General features: G+C 38.6%; 1 protein-coding gene across 1 annotated transcript; it reads left to right on the forward strand.

The window, feature by feature from the left end:
• Positions 1 to 1189: 1189 nt before the first annotated feature.
• Positions 1190 to 17547, forward strand: slc6a16b (solute carrier family 6 member 16b). The gene is made up of 12 exons (XM_056263689.1): positions 1190 to 1432; positions 3487 to 3691; positions 5742 to 5899; positions 6060 to 6180; positions 9055 to 9230; positions 9582 to 9692; positions 11478 to 11719; positions 12794 to 12935; positions 13310 to 13511; positions 13680 to 13839; positions 13920 to 14082; positions 17116 to 17547. Exons 1-12 carry the CDS (start codon positions 1430 to 1432, stop codon positions 17392 to 17394), a joined length of 1962 nt encoding a protein of 653 aa, XP_056119664.1. The 5' UTR covers positions 1190 to 1429; the 3' UTR covers positions 17395 to 17547.
• Positions 17548 to 21044: the final 3497 nt, after the last annotated feature.

A 21044-nucleotide genomic window follows, 5' to 3' on the forward strand; every position in this document is an offset into this window, starting at 1 on the left:
GCCCGGACATTCCTCTCACAGAGATCACAGAGGAGATGAAGGTTATCTGAGATGGAAAAAATGTCTTAGGTGAGTGATCTGACGGGCCCGTCTTTATTTCTAAACTTATATTCATTATCTCATTTATTCTCATTTTACCAGTGTTTGGGGTAATGCATTACAAGTAACGTGAGTTACGTAATCAGGTTTCTTTTTTCAAGCAGCTAGTAAAGTAGCACATTACTTTTAAATTTACAGCCACATATCTGAGTTACTTTTTCAAATAAGTAACGCAAGTTACTCTGTTTGCCCATGTTGAGAGAAATCATGTATAAACATTACAGTTATTGTAGTCATGCATTAACTCATCTCACTTGCACAAAAACAGATTCAGTATTCCTCAAAATGAATAAAAAGTTAAATGCAAACTCAGAATAGCTTATTGGGCAAACCTGCAATAATTAAATATGTTTACATTATGTAATACAGAAATATACCCTTACGAATTTAATCTCACTTTATTAAGCAATGTATTTTGCTGCTGACCTTCGATGATCCAATTCAACCATATAAGCAAAAATGACTTTAGATGAACATCACATTTGCTGTAGTGTTGAACTTTCTGAAAGGTTAGTCTAGTACAGACGTGAATTTGCCTTTCCGTCAGCCTGATGCTTATTCATTTCACTTTTGGTGTGAAAGGGCCTTTACATTTGCCAAAAATATAACTTTTTTTAGTTATTAAAAACAAACAAGCAAGCCAAGCAAAGGAGAAAAAGTAACATAATGCATTACTTTCCATAAAAAGTAACAAAGTAACACAATGTTTTTAGGAAGTGACGCAAAATGGTGGTATACCATTATAATGCATTACTTTTTAAAGTAACTTTTTTTTTTAAAGTAACTTATTTTACTATATATCCCCTTTAGTTGAAATAGTCAATGAAATTTTAGTCTGAGGCTTTTCGTCTGTTTGTTAGCTTTGAGGTCATATCTGCCCAGCTCTGTGCAGTTTTCCCCATGCTGTCCCGTGCATGAGTCCTGAAGCACAGCATAGTGGGCGGGGCCTGGCTGTGTTTGGTCTGGTGTTGGGCGGGGCCTGGCTGTGTTTGGTCTGGTGTTGGGCGGGGCCTGGCTGTGTTTGGTGGTTTGGTCTGGTGTTGGGCGGTTCTTACTTGAGATTGACAGCTGAAATCTGAAAGGACTCAACAACGTGGCAAAATAAACCCCAGAGGAGGAATGAACTTTCTCTACTGGGCTGAAACAGCAGCTGTACTTTAAAATGTAAAGAATCGTTTAGTCCCGACTTATTTTTATTGCTTTATTGATCCATTGGGTCCTGACATTTCAGCTGAATTTGAAAAGTCTTGGATAATTTCTTTAGTTTGAATGTCTGATCTGCAGAGGTCAACGATCTCGTAGAGGAATCTGCTACATTATCAGTCACAAGATGGTATGTTATAACAAAGATGGTTGATTATTGTGATTCACTTATTAAATCGTATGAAATTTACACAGCAGACAAACGCAGTTTTAAAATGTCAAAAATTGTCAGACAATATCTATGTAGTTTGTATGTTGCTAATGAGTCTTTTGAATAATTTGAAATAATTTAAGGCTATTATTTACCCTGGCAAGGCTTCTTTACATCATATGAGAATAGTTTTGTGTCAGTTGGGTCACTTTGACAGTAAAATAATATGTTAAGCGCGTCACGACCTGACAGCGCCACCTGTTGGTTCTTTCAATCTTGGTGTAATTTTCTTACTTATTGCATCAGTCATCATTTCTGAAGGAAACGCAGAGCCACACGGTCCAGGATATGAAAAACCATAATAAAAATATATAATAAATAATTTAGCTATTATAGATGTAGATGATTACTCTAGAAATAGGCCTATACTGACTGATGGTAAACGATGAGTTGCAAGGAAAAACAAAGTGAAACTTTGTTGTGTGCATTAGAAGATATAGGATAAATGTGTAGTAATAACTAACGAAATAAAAAGAACTAAGAGTAGCCTAACACTAAAGTACTTTTGTAATCTTTCGCGATTAATACTATGATTTTTTATAATACATTTTTATAACTTAAAGCCTCGAGCGTCTTCAAGTGGGCGGGGCCTTATAAACATGGGCGGAAGCGCGCGCGGAGGATGGGCGTTGCCTGAGGTTCCGTAAACCCACAACCTCAACGGCTCTGCCCAGTGCCCACAACCACTACGGAAGAGTAAAACGCGGGCAAAAATTAGCGTGGTTCTTAGTTCCTCGATACGTCAATCATTATTCATGTAGTTTGTATGTGTACGGTTCGGTTAGGGAAGCTGTAAAGTGATTTCTTCAGAGGATTTGAGCCGCACGCGTGTGCCGGTGACAATAGCGCGCGCCATAACTCATTAACACGTGCGCGTGAGAGCCCGAAAGAATCAAAGACGGAGCAGCAGCAGAGGTTTGTATTAATGCATATATTTACTATATATTCATGAAGGACATTAATACTAAGTTTAATGGATTTACATGCCAATATGGACGCATATATTGATAATTATTTCATTTTAGTTGCATATGAGATGCACCGGCTGATCTTTGACTGGTTAAACTGCTTTATTGGCTCTGCGGTGTTAGATATCTCCAAACAGCGTTTGGTTTTTGATTCATACTGCACTAAAGAGCTTATTTTTGCACATATTCAATTGAATACTTGTTTTAGAGTGGTTTTAAAGCGACAGTTAGACACTGTTTCTTGCTGTCAGGATTGGAAACTGCGCATGCGCCTGTACACCTTCACCATGGTGATGTTAATGTCAGGGAATTTTAAAATTGGTTTCCTGACATTGAAGAGTGTAATGATTTTACATTAGTTTTTTTGCATTTAGGCTGTTTTTGACTTTGAAAGTGGGCTCATCTCTTTAAGGTCCATTTTATTCTACATTTTTTACTGTTCTGTTTTGGATCCTAAACCACTTGATTATGTTATCATTATTATTAAAACTAGTCTTTTTATAATTTTTGTTGATGATAGCAATAGTACATTTATTATTAGTATGCAGTAGTATGTTGTAATTTGTATTTTGAAAGAACTTATGCTATAAATTTAGATCAAGCTGTTGTTTCATTGTATGTCATAATTGCCTTTATACAGTAACCTGAATAGCTACAAATATTTGTAAAAATGCAAATGAAAAAATCAATTGAACCTTGAGTGCTTTGGCTTCACGTTGCATTTTGTAATCAAATTGCGCCGATTTAAAATCCATATCCGATAATCGCAATTCACATCAACACTTCTCATGTAGTTTTTACTCCATCGTTTGTTTGGACTGATTACTCGGGCAGAAGTGAACTTCAGTAGCAGTCTGACAGGGAGCAGTTTTATGTCTGAATTGGCAAGATAAGATAGATTTTTATAGCAGCATATTTTCTAACAAAGTCCAGTCTTCAAAGCAGCGCCGTGGCTTTATGTGTGATTTATTTGAATATGAAAACAAGCTTCTGTTTCTCTCTCAGATGACGTCAGAGAAACCCCCGTTACCTGGAGACGGCCAGCGGGACGAGGCTGATCTGGGCTCAGGGGTCGAGCAGGCGGTCACGCTGGAAACGGCCCGAGACGGCTGGGACAGTAAAGTGGAATATTTCCTCGCTCAGGTCGGATTCAGTGTGGGATTGGGAAACGTGTGGAGGTTCCCGTACCTCTGCCATCAGAACGGAGGAGGTGAGTGAGGAGGAGATGGGTTTGATTATGCAAAGACTATCCAGGCTTATATTTAAAGTCCCCCTGTAGTCAATCATTTTATCCCTTAAAGGGATAGTTCACTTTGAAATTAATTTTTGATATGTTTTAGCTTACCTCAAGGGCATCCAAGATGTAGGTGTCTTTGTGTCTACAGTATTTTCAATTTTGATATTTTTAGGTCAAACCGTTCTTGTCTGTCAGTCATATAATGCAGGTCTATGGTCACCACCTCAAAGAGCATGCACAGAGAAGTCCAAATTAAACAGCCGGAAGTGATCTCTCGCGCGTGTACGTCACTCATACAATTGTTATTAATAATACAATCTCTGTTCTGTGTAAACAATGAGTGACGTACATGCGCGAGAGATCACTTCCGGCGCTTTCCGGAAAAGACCGAAGCGCCCGCGCCCTCAGATCACTTGGACGTGGCTGTGTTTGCAAGCTGTAAAAACTATATAAATACTGTTCGTTTTCTCACACAAACCGCTCGTTTCGTGTCTTAGGCCATCAATGTGTACTTACATTTACGAGTCATTAAATCATGTTTAATTTGGACTTCTCTGTGCATGCTCTTTGAGGTGGTGACCATAGACCTGCATTATATGACTGACAGACAAGAACGGTTTGACCTAAAAATATCAAAATTGAAACTACTGCGGAAACAAAGACACCTACATCTTGGATGCCCTTGAGGTAAGCTAAAACATACCAACAATTAATTTCAAAGTGAACTATCCCTTTACAACTCATCATTGATCACCAAAATTACACATTTAAATTAGGGCTGGGCATAACGCATTTATTAAAGCTGCAGTCCGCAGTTTTTCCTCTCTGTCGCCATCTCTGTTCGAAACCTGCATTTGCAGTCATTTGCGGAATTATCAACTTTACGTGAGTTGTACTTCGACACCCTCAACATGGCACAGCGCGGATGAACACAATGTTTGAGGAGAGTGTGAGGCTGTCAGTCACCGCCGGTGTGGATACTGGCATTCAGAATCACAGATTATTCTTTTTGGAAGTATGACCAACATAATAATTTTCACCGGAAAATGTAATCTGAACAAGTAAGAGTAACATCCACTTTTGTTCTAGTTCTGAGTTTTCTGTAGCCACTCCGAAGTCCGAACGAAGTCTTTTGCATTTTACAGCGGGTGAATCTGTTGTCACTGGTGATCGTCGTTTGAACCTTTCTGGATCCGCCATCAAATTGATAAGTTTAATTATATCAAGTGCTGTGAGAAAAGGCTATAAATCTCCACCTCCAACATCCTCACACGCAATATAGCTTATACTAGCCGAGACTCTTCTTTATGTGTGTGTGCAGATGTGTGTGTACAGATGTGTGTGTACAGATGTGACGTAATGACGCAAAGACATGCTCGAATCTCCCGCGGAAATCCACCAGTACCACTGGAATTAAAAACATTATTACAAGCTTACCGTTTTCTATCGAGCTAAGGCAAGCGGATAGTTTTGAACACTGGCTGGTTATGTATTTTCTCAAATATGTATTTTGGATAATTTTTAACCCAAAAAAAGCTACGGACAGCAGCTTTAATTAACGCAGTTTTTTTTTATTTATTATTATTTTGAAAGTCCGTTGCTCAGTGGCTCTGAATACACACAGGCCTACAGTCAAACCATGGATCACAGGAGGGGTGGGGTGTTGGTCAGCCAGCAAATAACCCTCCCAAACAAGCAGTGGAGGGAGGCTTCGGCAGGTTCTCTCAGGTGAACAGAAAAGGTGATGATACACAGGGCAACTTTTTGAGCAATGCTGCTGGGCAATGTTGCCGTCAACGGGCAACCAGACGAGACACAGGGCCCACGACCGATCTAAATTATCCAGACTGCAGTTTTAAGGAGAAAATACTCAGCAATGCTGTCGACTTATGAATTCACACATGGTTTGCCTTAAAGCGTATTAAAAACACCACATAGACATATAAACTACATTAAAAGCTGGATCTTCACCACAGGGGGACTTTAATAATTGTTTTGTTTCAAACATTGTCATGTGTATCAGGAGCGTTCATCTTGCTGTATGTGGTGTTGATGGCGCTGGTTGGAGTGCCGTTGTTTTTCCTGGAGTTGGCGGCCGGTCAGAGCATCAGACAGGGCAGCATCGGCGTCTGGAGACACATTTCTCCAAAACTGGTTGGCATTGGCTACTCCAGCTGTGTGGTGAGTAATCTCTAGCGTTATTGGCCGATTGCACTGGTACATGCTTTGCAGAAAATAAAACTCTGAAATTGTGAACATAATTAGCAGACTTGCACAAAATACACAAGTTATTGAATTTAATGCTCATTGGTTTTCTTTTTTCTCTCTTTTTATTTCCCAGGTGTGTTTCTTTGTAGCTCTGTATTATAACGTCATCATCGGTTGGAGTATCTTTTACTTGGGAAATTCTTTCCAGTATACTCTACCATGGGAAAAATGTCCAACAGAAGGGAACATCACTGGTGAGGATTTGGAGTGTGTGTTGCCACTTTTCCATTGCCCTTCAAATAGCGCAAATTAAAATGGAATGGAAACGCGTCAATTTCGCAAAAACTCACATATATCGCAAAACAGTTTTTACGCTCGCATGAGGTGCTTTTTCAGGCAATTCTAAAAAGGAATATTTCGCTAAACTGAAATGGAAAAAGTTTTTGAGCATTTACAGGTCACCTGACGTACATAAAAGTCGATCGTTCTTTAAAGATGTTGCGGTATGTTTGGACAGAAGACGAGAGAGTTGTTTTTTAAAGGCACACTATGCAAGAATTGTACCTTAATATAACACAGGGATGTGATTTTTTTGTGGGGGGGGGGGGGGGGTGAAAAGCTAAGGACGTATTTGCGTTCAGCTTGTTCACCTGCTCAATTTCGTACCTCAGTCGCTCTCGCGCTACAGTGGTATCGTTGTCAGTTGACAAGAACATCGCCGTTAGGCCACCAGTAGGGCTGGGCGATATATCGATATAGTTCAAATTTGCGCTATGATCTTTGCTCCAAGCAAGCTGCTGACTGCTTTTGTAGAAATATGTATATCGTGCATTCTATCAGTTGCAGTTCTGGCGCCCCCGTCTCAACAGCATTAGTGTACAACGCGACAAATACTCATATCAAATGTTAACGCAGAGGAACGGCCACATCAGTTCAGTGAGTTCACAAAAGTTCATTATTTGCATGTGCTTTAAAGCCTTGCCGGTTAAACATGTCATTCACTGCTGATGCGCTGTTCTAACATGCGCTTTACTGAGCGCGCACATGCACTAAAAGCCTGTCTAACAGCACCTGGTTACTGGACTAAGTTATCTTTCGAGTTTTATTTCGCTAATACTCTCAAATACACACAAGGTTTACATAAGGAAAGTTGGTTATGTCTAAACTGAAAGCAAACCGAGAAAATTGAGAGAAATCTGCTTGTCAAATGCGCGTGTATATTAGACGCGTCGCGTACAGGTCTTAAAGAGACAGTAGCCCTAATAATAAACATGCTGCCGCTTGTCCTTAAAGGGATAGTTGACCCAAAAATAAAAATTCTGTCATTATTTATTCACTGTAATGTTGTTCCAAAGCTGTATTAATTTATTTCTTGTGCTGAACACAAAAGAAGATATTTTGAAGAATGTGGGTAACCAGACAGTTGCTGGTCCCCATTGACTTCCATAGGGAAAAATATACTATGGAAATCACTGGGGTACATCAACTGTTTGGTTACCCTCATTCTTCCAAATAACTTCAACAGAAGAAAGAAACTTATTCAGGTTTAAAACAACTTGAGAGAGTAAATGATGACAATTAAAATTTTTGGGAGAACTATCTATTTAATGTTAATAAAAAAACAAAACACAGAGGAAATCACTCACTGCTCTTGACTGAGAACTTTAATAGTAGCTTTAATAAGAATCAATGTATAATTTATACAGTGAAGACTATATTTAGCTTTGACTTTGACTGAACATTTGCTCTCACTTTGCGGAATATTTATCGGTATATTTTCCTGCTTTTTTGTCCTTAGCCAATCACATGCCTGATAACAGCTTCAAAGTCATTTCGGTGGTAAACAAACTCATAGTAGGGCGAATCATCCTGGTAGTATTGCTTCGGGGGGGGGGGGGGACATCGCTGGAAAAAACAGCAATAAAAGTTTGAGAGGAGTTCCCCCGACAAATCTCGCGAGAATCACGACATGCTTTACGGCAACGACGTCACACACATCAACCACAACATGAAGCATGAAGACACTTGCGCGCATTTCAGACGTGATACTCGACGATGGAAAAAGGAAAGAAAACGCGGTCGGAAGAGACTAGGAAAAAGAAAACAGAATGAGCCTCTCTGCTCAACCCGTAAATAAATGCATCAATCCGCAAGTTTTGTTTGAGTCCTTTAATGGTCTAGTGGTAGATCTTTTGCCAAGCGTGTCAGAGGGCACAGGTTCTAAGTTTTTTCTCTCTCATCAAAACTGAATATGTTCATCAGTGGTTACAGTCTATATCAAGCAGGGACACGTTTTTGTGAATTTTATTTTGTGATTTCACCGGAATGAATAGAGAGTCTCTGCAATGGCGATAGATTGAAGAGCACGTCCGAGTGAAGACTGCGCGCGCGCCGCCACATAAGACACTATGTATCCATGACACTGATAGCAGCGGATGCGAGCGCTCCTCAGCTTGAGTTCAAAAACATTTTAGCGCTAGATCTCTTATTTAATGCAAAAAATGCACACTATGCAAGATTTGTACCTTAATATAACAGCTTCAAAGGGGTATCAGGCTGTGAGTGCAGAGACGCTCTGCGTGAGTGGTATTTACGACAGTAACGTTACATACAAGTACTCCACAGCGACTCTAGGGGTCGCTGTTTGACAAAAACGGAATTCCTGCATAGTGTGCCTTTAAACTCATAAAAGACAAAGTGTCACAGGAAAACTGTATTCTGAACAACAATGAAATGCTGCAATTTATCAAGACCTTGAAGCAGATATGAGAGAGAAACACCAAGTATAAAGGGCTTTCCTTGCCATTAATGCTTGGATAACACGCCTATATCTCCTTCCATTAAAAATAATGCTAGTGCGGTGGCTGGAATATATGTGAACCTACCAACATCCTTTGCCATGACTTATCGCGTTTTAGCCGCATAACATCGGTGAATGGAAACACCGTCATTTCACAATAGTTTTTAATCGAAATTTAGAAAATATCTGTGATGGAAACGTGGCTTGTTATGCAAGATACAATTTTAGCAATTCTCACTTGAGATTGAGAGATTAAATATGAGGAACTAATGCCAGAAATGTGACTTTAAAAAAAGAAAATGGATATGTATTTGTTGTTTATACCCAGTGAAGGAATGTGCCGCCAGCTCTCCCACGTCGTATTTCTGGTACCGTAAAGCTCTGGACATCACCGACTCCATTAATGAAACGGGAGAGTTCAACTTCATCATCACTGGATGTTTGCTGGCCGCTTGGTTCATCGTTTGTCTGGGCATGTACAAGGGCATCAAATCTACCGGCAAGGTACTGTGAGTGAGTGTAACATTAGTGTTATAAAAGGTACTGTTTATATGCAAAGTAATTATTTAAAAGTTTGATTAAAAAAAAAACATGCAATAAGTATTTAAGAGATAATTATAATAAAAAAAAAAGTTTTTACTATTTCTATGAAAAATAATAAAAAAGAAAGTTTGATTTAAAATGCAATTTTTGTAATTAAAAAAAATATTTTCTATGAAATTATTTTTTTAAATGCAAAAAAAGTTTGATTTAAAAAATGCAATAATTAAAAAAATTGCAAGCTGCTTAAATCAAACTTTCTTTGTGTTTATTGTGTGTTGTAATTTGATTATGTGGTGATATTGATGTGTGCAGGTGATGTATTTCTCCTCGGTGTTTCCGTACGTGGTGCTGCTGTGTTTCCTGATCAGAGGCGTGACGCTGGACGGAGCGTCTGAGGGCATCAAATTCATGTTTTACCCCAGAGTACGTAGATGTTGAGTTGAGCTCCAGAATATGGGCAGGATTTATTGATTAGACACCATAGTCCATAATAGTGTTGTCAAAATATTCGGTACTTCGGTACCAAGTCGGTACTAAAAAAAATTAAACGTCACGGTACCAAGTTCCGGTGGTACCGAATACCCGGGGAAACCCGGTTCTGGATACGCATGCATGCACGATGGGCGTGAAGTTGCGTCCTCTTCATGAAAGCGGCGCGCTGAGACAATCTGCTTGTCTCTGTGTGAATGAACGGCGCAGACCCGCGGTTTCATTTAACGTTACACACATACACACACACACACACACTGAAGCACGAGTGACGCTCGCGCTGTTTTCAGTCTGCTGCCTCACGATATGATGGCATGATTCATGATTCAATTCATCTCCGAGAGTCACTTCATGAGCATTTTACCGTTTAATTTGAGAAAAACTATCGTCATATCATATACACACAGAAACTCAAAGGTCTTCACGGCAACCTGTCAAAATAAAAGTTTGACAGAAATAGGCTACTTATAGTAGGCTACTGTACAATAGATTTAAAGGAGCTGTATGTAAGAAATGTATTTCAATTCATCATAAAATGGCCCTGATATGTATCTAAACATTAAGAAATTATGTACATTTCAAATACTTATATCACTGACAACAGTTGTCCGGCCAGCATATTGTCATTTAAAAAGTGCAGTTGCAGCCCTCAACTGATGTTGATGTTGTCATGTTGTGTTTTGGTCTGATGCTCCACCCTCCACCTATCTACCAATCACGAAGTCAGTAGTGTTGCGGCATCCGGGTTGCCAGCTCTGCTCTAGTTACCACAGCTGCAGCTCGTCACGTTCCTGCGGGATCCTGCAGCCTATCTGGCAACCTCGAGTCAGGGAGGAGGGGGAGGGGATACACCGCTCTACAGTAATTTGACAGTGATTGCAGTACCAGTTTTGGCCACAATCTTACATACAGCTCCTTTAACTACGTCTCCATTAATTAAAAATACTACTACTACTAATAATAATAATGTGTGCATAGAAGGTTGCTTATTTTCACTTGATTTTTTTACAAGCAATATTTCTCAATATCATCAATATTTTTTATTTAAACAATATGTAGCCTTCAATGCTTTCATAAATGTATCGTCATAAATAATAAAGTAATTGAAATCAATTTAATATTTTTTTTTCAAATAGTTAAATAAATTGGAAAAATTGTTCAAACTGATTTTGCTGTGGTAACGAAATTGGTACAGAGAACCGTAAAATTTTAATGGTATCGGTACCGACTACTGGAATTTTGGTACGGCGACATCCCTAGTCCATAAGAAGTGTCTTCTCTCTGTTTTGTTATGTTATTAATTTAAATCAGTATTGCTTTAGAATTATTTATCTACCAATATAGTATTTATTAATATTTTAAATTGCTTTTTTGTATATTTTCAGTTTTCGTTTTCGTTTGGTTTTAGTAACTTTCTGTGCTTTTGTCATTTCTATTATATATATATATATATATATAATATTATTTTTTTTGTTCTGTAGGTTTAGTACTTTATTTTACACTTTTTTTCTTTTCTTTTTCTTTTTAATTGCTAAGACTTAAATTTTTCATTAAATATTTATATTTTATTTCATTTCAATTACCAAAAGTTTGACAAAACTAATTAAAATGGATCTCTTTTTAAAAATATTATTATTTTGATCGTGTAACTTGGAAGCAGTTCACAATCAGTTTCCCTGAGTGAGTTTAAAGCCACTTCTGCTGTGGTGTTTCTCTCAGCTGGAGATCTGGGCTGATGTTCAGGTGTGGCGCCAGGCGGCGACTCAGGTCTTCTTCGCTCTGGGTTTGGGTTTCGGTTCTGTGATCGCCTACTCTTCCTACAACCCGCGGAACAACAACTGCCATCGCGACGCGTTCACCGTGTCTGCCGTCAACTTCCTGACGTCTGTGCTGGCCTCGCTGGTGGTGTTTGCTGTGCTGGGCTTCAGAGCCAAAACCATCGCCACTAACTGTGTCAAACGGTCAGTATGCAAGTTACACACAAATGATTTGGGATTGTTTGATCCTCAAACATACTGTATTTTAATAAATTATAGCTTTGCAAATAGGTCTTATAAAATGACTAACGTGTAATGTTGCTACAAAGCAATAAAATGGTTATGTACCTTTAACGATGGTGAAATTTATTGAATGCTTTTAATTAGGGCTGTCAGTTATTAACGGCGTTCATTTTTTTATCGCGCGATTAACGGTCTTTTTGGCCTAGCAAACTTTGTAGTTTTTTTCAGATGCTTTTGCAACAGGACGCGGCGCTGCGCTATGAAACCCATTCATTTCAATGGCTTGCGCCGTCCGAAGACGTTTTAAGAGTTCAAGCGGATCTAGCTAGACCGTAAACAAAACAACAGGCACGCCGCACACACTTGTTTGGGCTTGCGAGCCGGCCTAATAGTAGGTTAATGTTACATTTTGAGTGGATGACGAGCGCGAGACGCCGAAATGGATGCCAATAAGATTCTGAATGGAAAGTTTACTTTTAAAAAGTTGCCAAATGGTTCCATTGACGAGACCAAAGTGATCTGTGTGTTTTGTCGTTGTGAACTGAGCTATCATCATCGCAGCTCGTCCAGTCTGAAACACCACTTGATGGCCAAGCACACACACACACACACACACACACACAGCTGATGCGAATCCTCCGCCCCCTCGTCAATATCAGGACCTCGTCAGTATTTCTTTCACCCTTTTATTGATGGACAGTGTTACATTGTGTGAGAGATTATTTGCTCCAAGTGAGAATGTTAGTGTGAAATTGAACACAGTATATGCCAATGCTGTTTTCTATAAAAAACATTTGCAGAAAGCAAGCCGATCCACTTTTCCATGTTGATAAGAGCATTAAAATGGGGAAAAATAATGGGACAAAAAGAAATCAAGAGACATCTAGAATAGATAAAAATGTGCGATTAATCGCGAGTTAACTGACATTAATGCGATTAATCGCGATTAAATATTTTAATCGTTTGACAGCACTACTTTTAATATATTTGACTGAATCTTTAAGATGCTCAGATGAATGGTTGTGTTTGTTGCAGTAATCTGAAGGCCATAAATGCTTCAAATGTGGAGAACCTCACACTGAATGAGTATGAACACTGGTACAGGAGTGAGGGCCAGCATCTGAAGATCCCCGATTACAACATCACCGCCTGCAGCCTGGAGGAAGAACTGAAACAAGTACGCAAAATATACATTATATAGAATGACATTTTCTGATGAAAATGCAAGTAATGCAAAACTCGCAATACATTTGCATTAATGGAATGTTCTTGGTGGTTGCTAGGGCAATGCTGGAATGTTTGGGGTGGTTTCTACGGCAATGTTGGAATGTTTTGCAGGTTGCTAGAGCAGTGCTGGAATCTTCTGGGTGGTTGCTAGGGCATTGCTAGAATGTTCTGGGTGGTTTCTATGGTAGGGGGCATCAAGAATATGATCTCTAGATCTAAAGAAGTAATGGAGATGAATAAAATCTTAAAAGGCTATTTCTCTAGTTATCCACCATTTCTAAAGTGACTATCATTTAAGGTGATGATCTTGTTTCTCTCTCTCAGGGTGTTGAGGGAACGGGTTTAGCGTTCATAGCGTTCACAGAAGCCATGACGTTGTTTCCCTGGAGTCCGTTCTGGTCGGTGCTGTTCTTCCTCATGCTGCTCAATCTGGGATTGTCCACTATGTTCGGCACCATGGCCGGAATACTGACGCCGCTAACAGACACCTTTAAGACACTACGCAATCACAAACTCATCTTCACAGGTAACACACCGTTTTGACTTCCATTAAACATGGAAGTGAATTGTTCTGTTGTTCTTGTGTTTATATTTGATGTACGTTTCCTATATTTGGGTTTAAGTTCAGTATTGCCGTAGGTTGAATATGAGTGGTGTGTTTAATCTTTGTGTTGTGTTTTTCTCTCTCTGTCAGTGTGCAGCTGTGCGTTGGGCTTTCTGATCGGTCTAATGTTCACTCAGCGCTGTGGGAACTACTTTGTGGCAATGTTTGATGATTACTCCGCCACACTCCCGCTCATCATCGTTGTCATCTTTCAGACCTTCAGCGTGGCCTGGGTTTACGGAGCCGACAGGTACCGCAGACTCTCAGTGCTCGAGTACAAGTGTTTCGTTATCTGCTTGAATGCATGTACAAGATGTATTTTTATTGCAGGTTTTTAGAGGACCTGAGACAGATGTTGAATCGGCCGGTCCCTGTGGTGTACAAGTACCTGTGGAAGTACGTGTGTCCAGTTGCTATGCTGGGACTCTTGGGTGCCAGTCTGCTAAAGATGATCCTGAATCGCCCTACATACACCGCCTGGAATAGAGAAAAGGTCAGATCATAAGTAAACCATTACTTTAATCTTTAACCCTATAAAGCTACTGTTTCATATTTATATATGCTACTTTCTAAGACCTATAGATTATTAACATGATCAAAACTTCATTGAAAATCCTGTCGTCTGATTGATAGTTTATTCTTTTTTAGCAAGTAAAGAATCTTTTAGTATAATTGTAAATACGTCCACCTTTAGCTCGTGTTTCACGTGTCTTTTTGCTGTGAAATCTGCACTGATTTTTATGAAGTAAACATAAGAGCAACTTTTATAGTGTTGAAGACTTACTGGTATATGGAAGCTTGTTTCCGTATTTCCTTATTTCATTTTATAGGATAATTGTGACTTTTTATCTCACAATTGCGAGTTTACATCTCGCAATTCTGATTTTATAACACACAATTACGACTTTATATCACGCAATTCTGAGATAAAAGTCAGAATTGCAATTTTACGAGAAAAAAGTCAGGCACGGCAACTTTAATTACTTGATTATCCATACATAATTTTTTTTTTAAATTACATTCAAATGTGAGTCAAATATGATCATCAAGCTTTTGAGGAAGGTTTAGTATTGAATTTATTGTTGAGGATAACCCCTTGAGATGAAACCTCGAGACAAAGAAAGATAATACAGCACATATACATTCACTCTCATTAAAGCTCTACCTTAAAGCTCTACCCAGATGCGGTCAGACTAATGAACTCCTCCACACTGCCATGCCTTTGTCTTTTTAAGAAATAGTATTGCATTTTATTTATGTTTTAAATGTTTTTATGGAAGTTTCTTAAGATTTGTATTAATTATTGAAGTAGTTGGTCAACACCGAGACCTGAGTTCTTATTTCGTTCCCCTCATCCGTGTTGTGAGAATGACAAATAAAGTTAAGTCTAAGTCTAAGTCTACCTCAGGGGTCTCCAACCTTTTTTCATTTGAGAGCTACTTTTTAAAAATGAAAGTGGCCGAGAGCTACTCATGTAATACAATACTTAAATCTCTTAAATAATGTCTCATAACTCATATTAACAGCGATCCAAACTGTTTTAGACCTAAAAGAGTTTTTGTAGGCCTATATATGTCACCCTTAAATGTCAGAGAAAAGAACAGAGTCAGAGATTAATTTTTTTTATAGAAAATTGTACTTTGCATATTATACTGTAATCACATAGAGGAAATGGCAAATTTCCTTTCATGATTATAGTGACCAAAATGATCACGGTTATCACAGAATCCTGTTAAAAAAATACTACTAAATAAAATCAATTCACCAAGTTATATGTCGAAAACCAGCAAATAACAAAAAAATAGTTTAAATAAACATTAAAATAATAACATTAAAAATGATGGCCAGATTTTAAAGGAGTGTCTTGCAACATGTTCTCTACTAACGTGCAAGTTCAAATAAAGTTTTGACAAAAAAGGTTTTATAAAAAGATAAACCTCACATATTTCAGCCTTTAAATCATTTTTATAAAAAGAATGAGTCAAAAAAGATAAATTACTGACATTTACATTGCACATTAGCTTATCTTTTATTATTAATAGTAAAATTCGGTCCGATTTTCCCATGGCGTCTGTCGTTGCTATGCAACCGTATGCTCTCCACAACGACAAAGAAGTTTTAGTAGCTAATGGATTTCCACCACCGAAAAACGCTTGCTGTAGCTCTACTACAAGATTTATTTACGGAGAAGAGAAAAACACCCGCAGTGTTTGGGTGCACCCCCATCCTTCATGTTGACTGAGCTTTCAATGTTGTTACGGAAAGGGTGAAGCTGATTGGTTGGATCTTGTCACATGACCTGCGGTGTGCTCACGGCATTCTGAAAAGTTGAGGCGTTTTCATCTCGCTGCGCCTGAAAAAAATGAGCGCATCGCTTAAATTATGAGCGCGCTTGCCTAAGCGCCTACATTTGAAATAATGAACTTGAGCGCGCAAAAGACGCGATATGTGAACGGCCCCTTGGCGAGCTACTTCCAATCAGGCCACGAGCTACTGGTAGCTCGCGAGCGACGTGTTGGAGACCCCTGCTCTACCTCATCCCGCCTCGCCCGGCCCACCAACGCCTTATTGGAAACAAATCCATATATAAAACATTGCAGTATTAAGATGCATGACAACATTTAGCCCTTACATACACATATGTCTATACATGCATGTATACATACATAATATACATATGCACACCTACACCCATACTCGCATATGTACACATAAATAAAAAAAATAAAGTATTTATTTGTTCATCTCTCAATCGTCACTGTATTGCATTGCATTAAAGGTTTAAAAAAAAACGGAGCTTTGATAAAAAAAAGAGCATTTAAAGCTGCAGTCCGGCATTTTTCCTCTTTGTCGCCATCTCTGTTCGAAATCTGCAATTGCAGTCATTCGCGGAATTATCAACTTTACGTGGGTTGTAGTTCAACACCCTCGACACGGCAAAGACATGCTCGAATCTCCCGCGGAAATCCACCAGTACCACTAAAATTAAAAACATTATTACAAGCTTACCGTTTTGCATCGAGCTAAGGCAAGCAGATAGTTTTGAACACTGGCTGGTTATGTATTTTATCAAATATGTATTTTGGATAATTTTTAACCCAAAAAAAGCTACGGACAGCAGCTTTAAATATCATCTTACTAAGACATTATTACCAGATATAAAGTGATGACTGATATTTATGTGCATTTTATGCAAGTAGTCTAATTTCATCAGAATTTTACTTTCCTTTTTAGCCATATAAATATCAGCATCTGCACCAAATTGCATATCTTTGCTCTGTTTGATCCTCTGAATCAAGGCTTTTTCTTCGTGTTTGAGCTCCATATTCTCATTATATGAGCCATAAAAGCCTGAAGTATCAAATATGATACTTAAGAAAAATCACACATGCAAATATGTTTTTAGGTTTTGCTAGAAGTTCAATTAATGGCTCCTTTAAAAAAAAAAAAAAAGTTTTTTTTTTTGGACTGTCATATGTGAGGCTTTACATGGGTAACATTGCTTTTGTCCTACATTTCCTCTCAGGCATCTAAGGAAGATCTCCCTTATCCTGGCTGGGCGCTTGCTGTCCTGAGCACACTCATCATTGTTGCGTTCCTTCCTGTTCCTATCGGATACCTTCATTCCCTCCTCCTGGACCGGTTGGGCCAGTCTCCCGCTGACACTGAGGCGAGATACGAGCCGTGTGCCACTACAGACACAGACCTGACCCCTCTCGACACCTTACACCCCCTGCTCGAGGGAAACCATCTTTCCCATTCGCCAAACGGCCACATTGAAAGTGTCCAATCAAGTGTATTATGAGAAAGTGAGAGGGAAGAAACTACAGCACGGCCTTCATTAGAGTTTACAAACATCTCCGAAGGATCTATTTCAATCAAGATCTTTTTATTTGTACTTTGCTCTTGGTAACAATCATTTTTATGTGTACATACATACAGATGGGCACAAAAATAACTGACTTTAAAGAGTTAGCTCACCCCAAAAATAACATTTTCATCAGCTTCATGCGTTCATCTTTCACCATCTGGAGTTTTCTAGCCAGTTGTGTAAGTTGCTCCAAAACAGATTTGATTCAAATGCATATAACTTGTGTTATATACAGTCTTCTGAAGTCATACACTAGCTACTGTATGTGAACATTTGGCCTTCCTACTTCCCGGTTTAAACATGTTACATATGAAAACGTTGGTTATGGGCACCCGGAATAACGACTTTTCTTTTTTCGCTTTAATTAGACGTTTAATAATGGTACTGCTGAGCCGTACATGCGTTTGCTGAACGTTAAACAACGATGAAAAACTATTTACAACGCTCCAGATATTTGGTTACTGATGGTCCTGCTGGTTTAGTGATCTTATGAGTTTTGTATAAAGGTGTTTTATGATGGTGTGACCCATAAGTGTTGTTTGAACTCTATGGTACTGAAGGAGCATCAGCGCTTCGTCTCCGTGAATGTATGAATTAAATCCGCAGAGGTGACATAAATAGTTCAAAACAAGAATATAATCATTCCCAGAAATTCCAAAATGATGTTTGTTAAATATTCCAAAGGTGCTTTTTGTGAATTAACACTGTTATGAATCAAAACACAATGGCATCTTAAGAGGACAGCCAGGGTCAAAGGTCATCAACCATGATGGTTAATAATGAAGAATCTTAATGATGATCTTCCCTGATGTGTTCTGCGTTGTCGTTATTTAAGAGGGTCTGTACGTTACTATATGTAAAAAGCTGCATTGTGTTAAAAAGAGCTTTTGAACCATTAAAGGGATACTCCACTTTTTTTGGAAATAGGCTCATTTTACAACTCCCCCAGAGTTAAACTGTTGAGTTTTACCGTTTTTAATCCATTCAGCCGATCTCCGGTTCTGGCGGTACCACTTTTAGCATAGCTTAGCATACATCATTGAAGTGGACAAGACCATTAGCATTTCTCCAAAAAAGACCAAAGTGTTTCGATATTTTTCCTATTTAAAACTTGACTCTTCTGTAGTTACATCGTGCACTAAGACCGACGGAAAATGTAAAGTTGTGATTTTTTAGGCTGATATGGCTAGGAACTATACTCTCATTCCTGCGTAGTAATCAAGAAACTTCACTGCCGTACCATGAGTGCAGCAGGTGTAATGATATGACGCAGCACCTGAAAATAGTCCCCAGCTCAGTAACTTCCAGCGTGACCACATAGACTGTAAAAAGCGTGACCGGTACTAAGTGCCTGCGCCTGCTGCATTCATGGTACGGCAGTAAAGTTTCTTTGGTCATTTTTTTTTGAGAAATGCTAATGGTCTTGTCCACTTCAATGATGTATGCTAAGCTATGCTAAAAGTGGTACCGCCAGAACCGGAGATCGGCTGAATGGATTCAAAAACGGTAAAACTCAACAGTTTAACTCTGGGGGAGTTGTAAAATGAGCCTATTTCCAAAAAAATTGGAGTATCCCTTTAAATATTCACGCATAACTAAGTTTCAGAATCAGACCTAAAACACAAAGGCTGCGTCTCGAGTAGGTGCTTATTTTGAATAAGTAATTACTTCACGACTGCTAATAAAGTGTGTTCTATATAGTATGAATGTAATCCAGACGTACTACATTCGCCATGTTATTATCATGTGACCTTGTGTCACTTCACTGTCATTCACAGATCCTGTCCTGTGGCCTCATGGGATAGTAAAGTGTCCATCGTTCGCTCACTTCAGAATCTCAACACACGAATTAGGTCATCCAGGGACTTTTCCTCTCCTCTTTTATGAGTCCTGTGAATCCAGACATACTACTTTTGTCACATGCTGTTTTTCGCCTGCTATAGTAGGGAAGTGTGTGATACTACACAATCAGTTTTGGGTGAATCTCAAGAACAACACTTAAGAAATGTCTGGTTCATATTTCATCTTAATGTTTTTAAGAATAGATTTAATTGTTTATGCAAAATATGACATGGACAATATTTGTGAGGGTAAAACATCTGTTGGGTCTTTATTTATTTGAATGTGAGTGCATTTTTTGTGTGTGTGTATGGTGTAACATTCTAGACTATTTTTTGAGCACAAACTACAGCCATAGAAAAAATAAGATTTGTAAAAGGTTTTTTTTAATATATAATTCTAGTTTGTATGTGCCAAATGCAAATTTGATTTATTATGAAGTGTTTATATGCAACAGAATTTTCAGAACAATTTTTAATTTTTCTATTGTACATAAATGTTTTTGTTGCCTGTTTTTTAATTTCCCCTCAGACGTGTTTCTGAAAGCGAGCGTCTGGCCCACAGGCCAGACATTTTATGGCTTATAGTCATTGTGAAGTAAGGTCCTCTTTGCCTCTCACAGGGGTTGATGGGTCTTCTGTGTTTGTTCAGTAGCTTAAACACAGTTTGTTCTGGTTGTCGGTAATAAATATGATGAAATTATAGTTTAACTATATTCCTTGTAGAATAATTTTGAATTCTTTTCTTTGATGTACATGTCCCATGCTACAGAATATTTTCTGTTGCTTTTTGCCAAAGTCAGAAACGATCCTGAGGTTTCCAGTTTGTGTGAACGTTTTTGATGGTCATGCTAAAACACACATTTTGTACAGTTTGCCTCCTTTCTGTATAAATGGTTATTTGAACTCTCAAATGAGATTTGTTTTTTTTTGTCCTGTAAAGGCTAATTATTTGCATGAAGGAATGTATGCGTGTGTGTGTGTGTGTGTGTGTGTGTATATATATATAAAGGTCCTTCTAAAAAAATTTGCATATTGTGATAAAGTTCATTATTTTCCATAATGTAATGATAAAAATTAAACTTTCATATATTTTAGATTCATTGCACACCAACTGAAATATTTCAGGTCTTTTATTGTTTTTATACTGATGATTTTGGCATACAGCTCATGAAAACCCAAAATTCATGTCTCAAAAATTAGCATATTTCATCCGACCAATAAAAGAAGTGTTTTTAATACAAAAAATAAAAAAGTCAACCTTCAAATAATTATGTTCAGTTATGCACTCAATAGTCAATACTTGGTCGGGAATCCTTTTGCAGAAATGACTGCTTCAATGTGGCGTGGCATGGAGGCAATCAGCCTGTGGCACTGCTGAGGTGTTATGGAGGCCCAGGATGCTTCGATAGCGGCCTTAAGCTCATCCAGAGTGTTGGGTCTTGCGTCTCTCAACTTTCTCTTCACAATATCCCACATATTCTCTATGGGGTTCAGGTCAGGAGAGTTGGCAGGCCAATTGAGCACAGTAATACCATGGTCAGTAAACCATTTACCAGTGGTTTTGGCACTGTGAGCAGGTGCCAGGTCGTGCTGAAAAATGAAATCTTCATCTCCATAAAGCTTTTCAGCAGATGGAAGCATGAAGTGCTCCAAAATCTCCTGATAGCTAGCTGCATTGACCCTGCCCTTGATAAAACACAGTGGACCAACACCAGCAGCTGACATGGCACCCCAGACCATCAC

This window comes from Rhinichthys klamathensis, unplaced genomic scaffold (genome assembly GCF_029890125.1).
Source record: "Rhinichthys klamathensis goyatoka isolate OS25496 unplaced genomic scaffold, OSU_Roscu_1.1 h1tg000209l_1, whole genome shotgun sequence".
NCBI classification, from domain to species: Eukaryota; Metazoa; Chordata; class Actinopteri; order Cypriniformes; family Leuciscidae; genus Rhinichthys; species Rhinichthys klamathensis.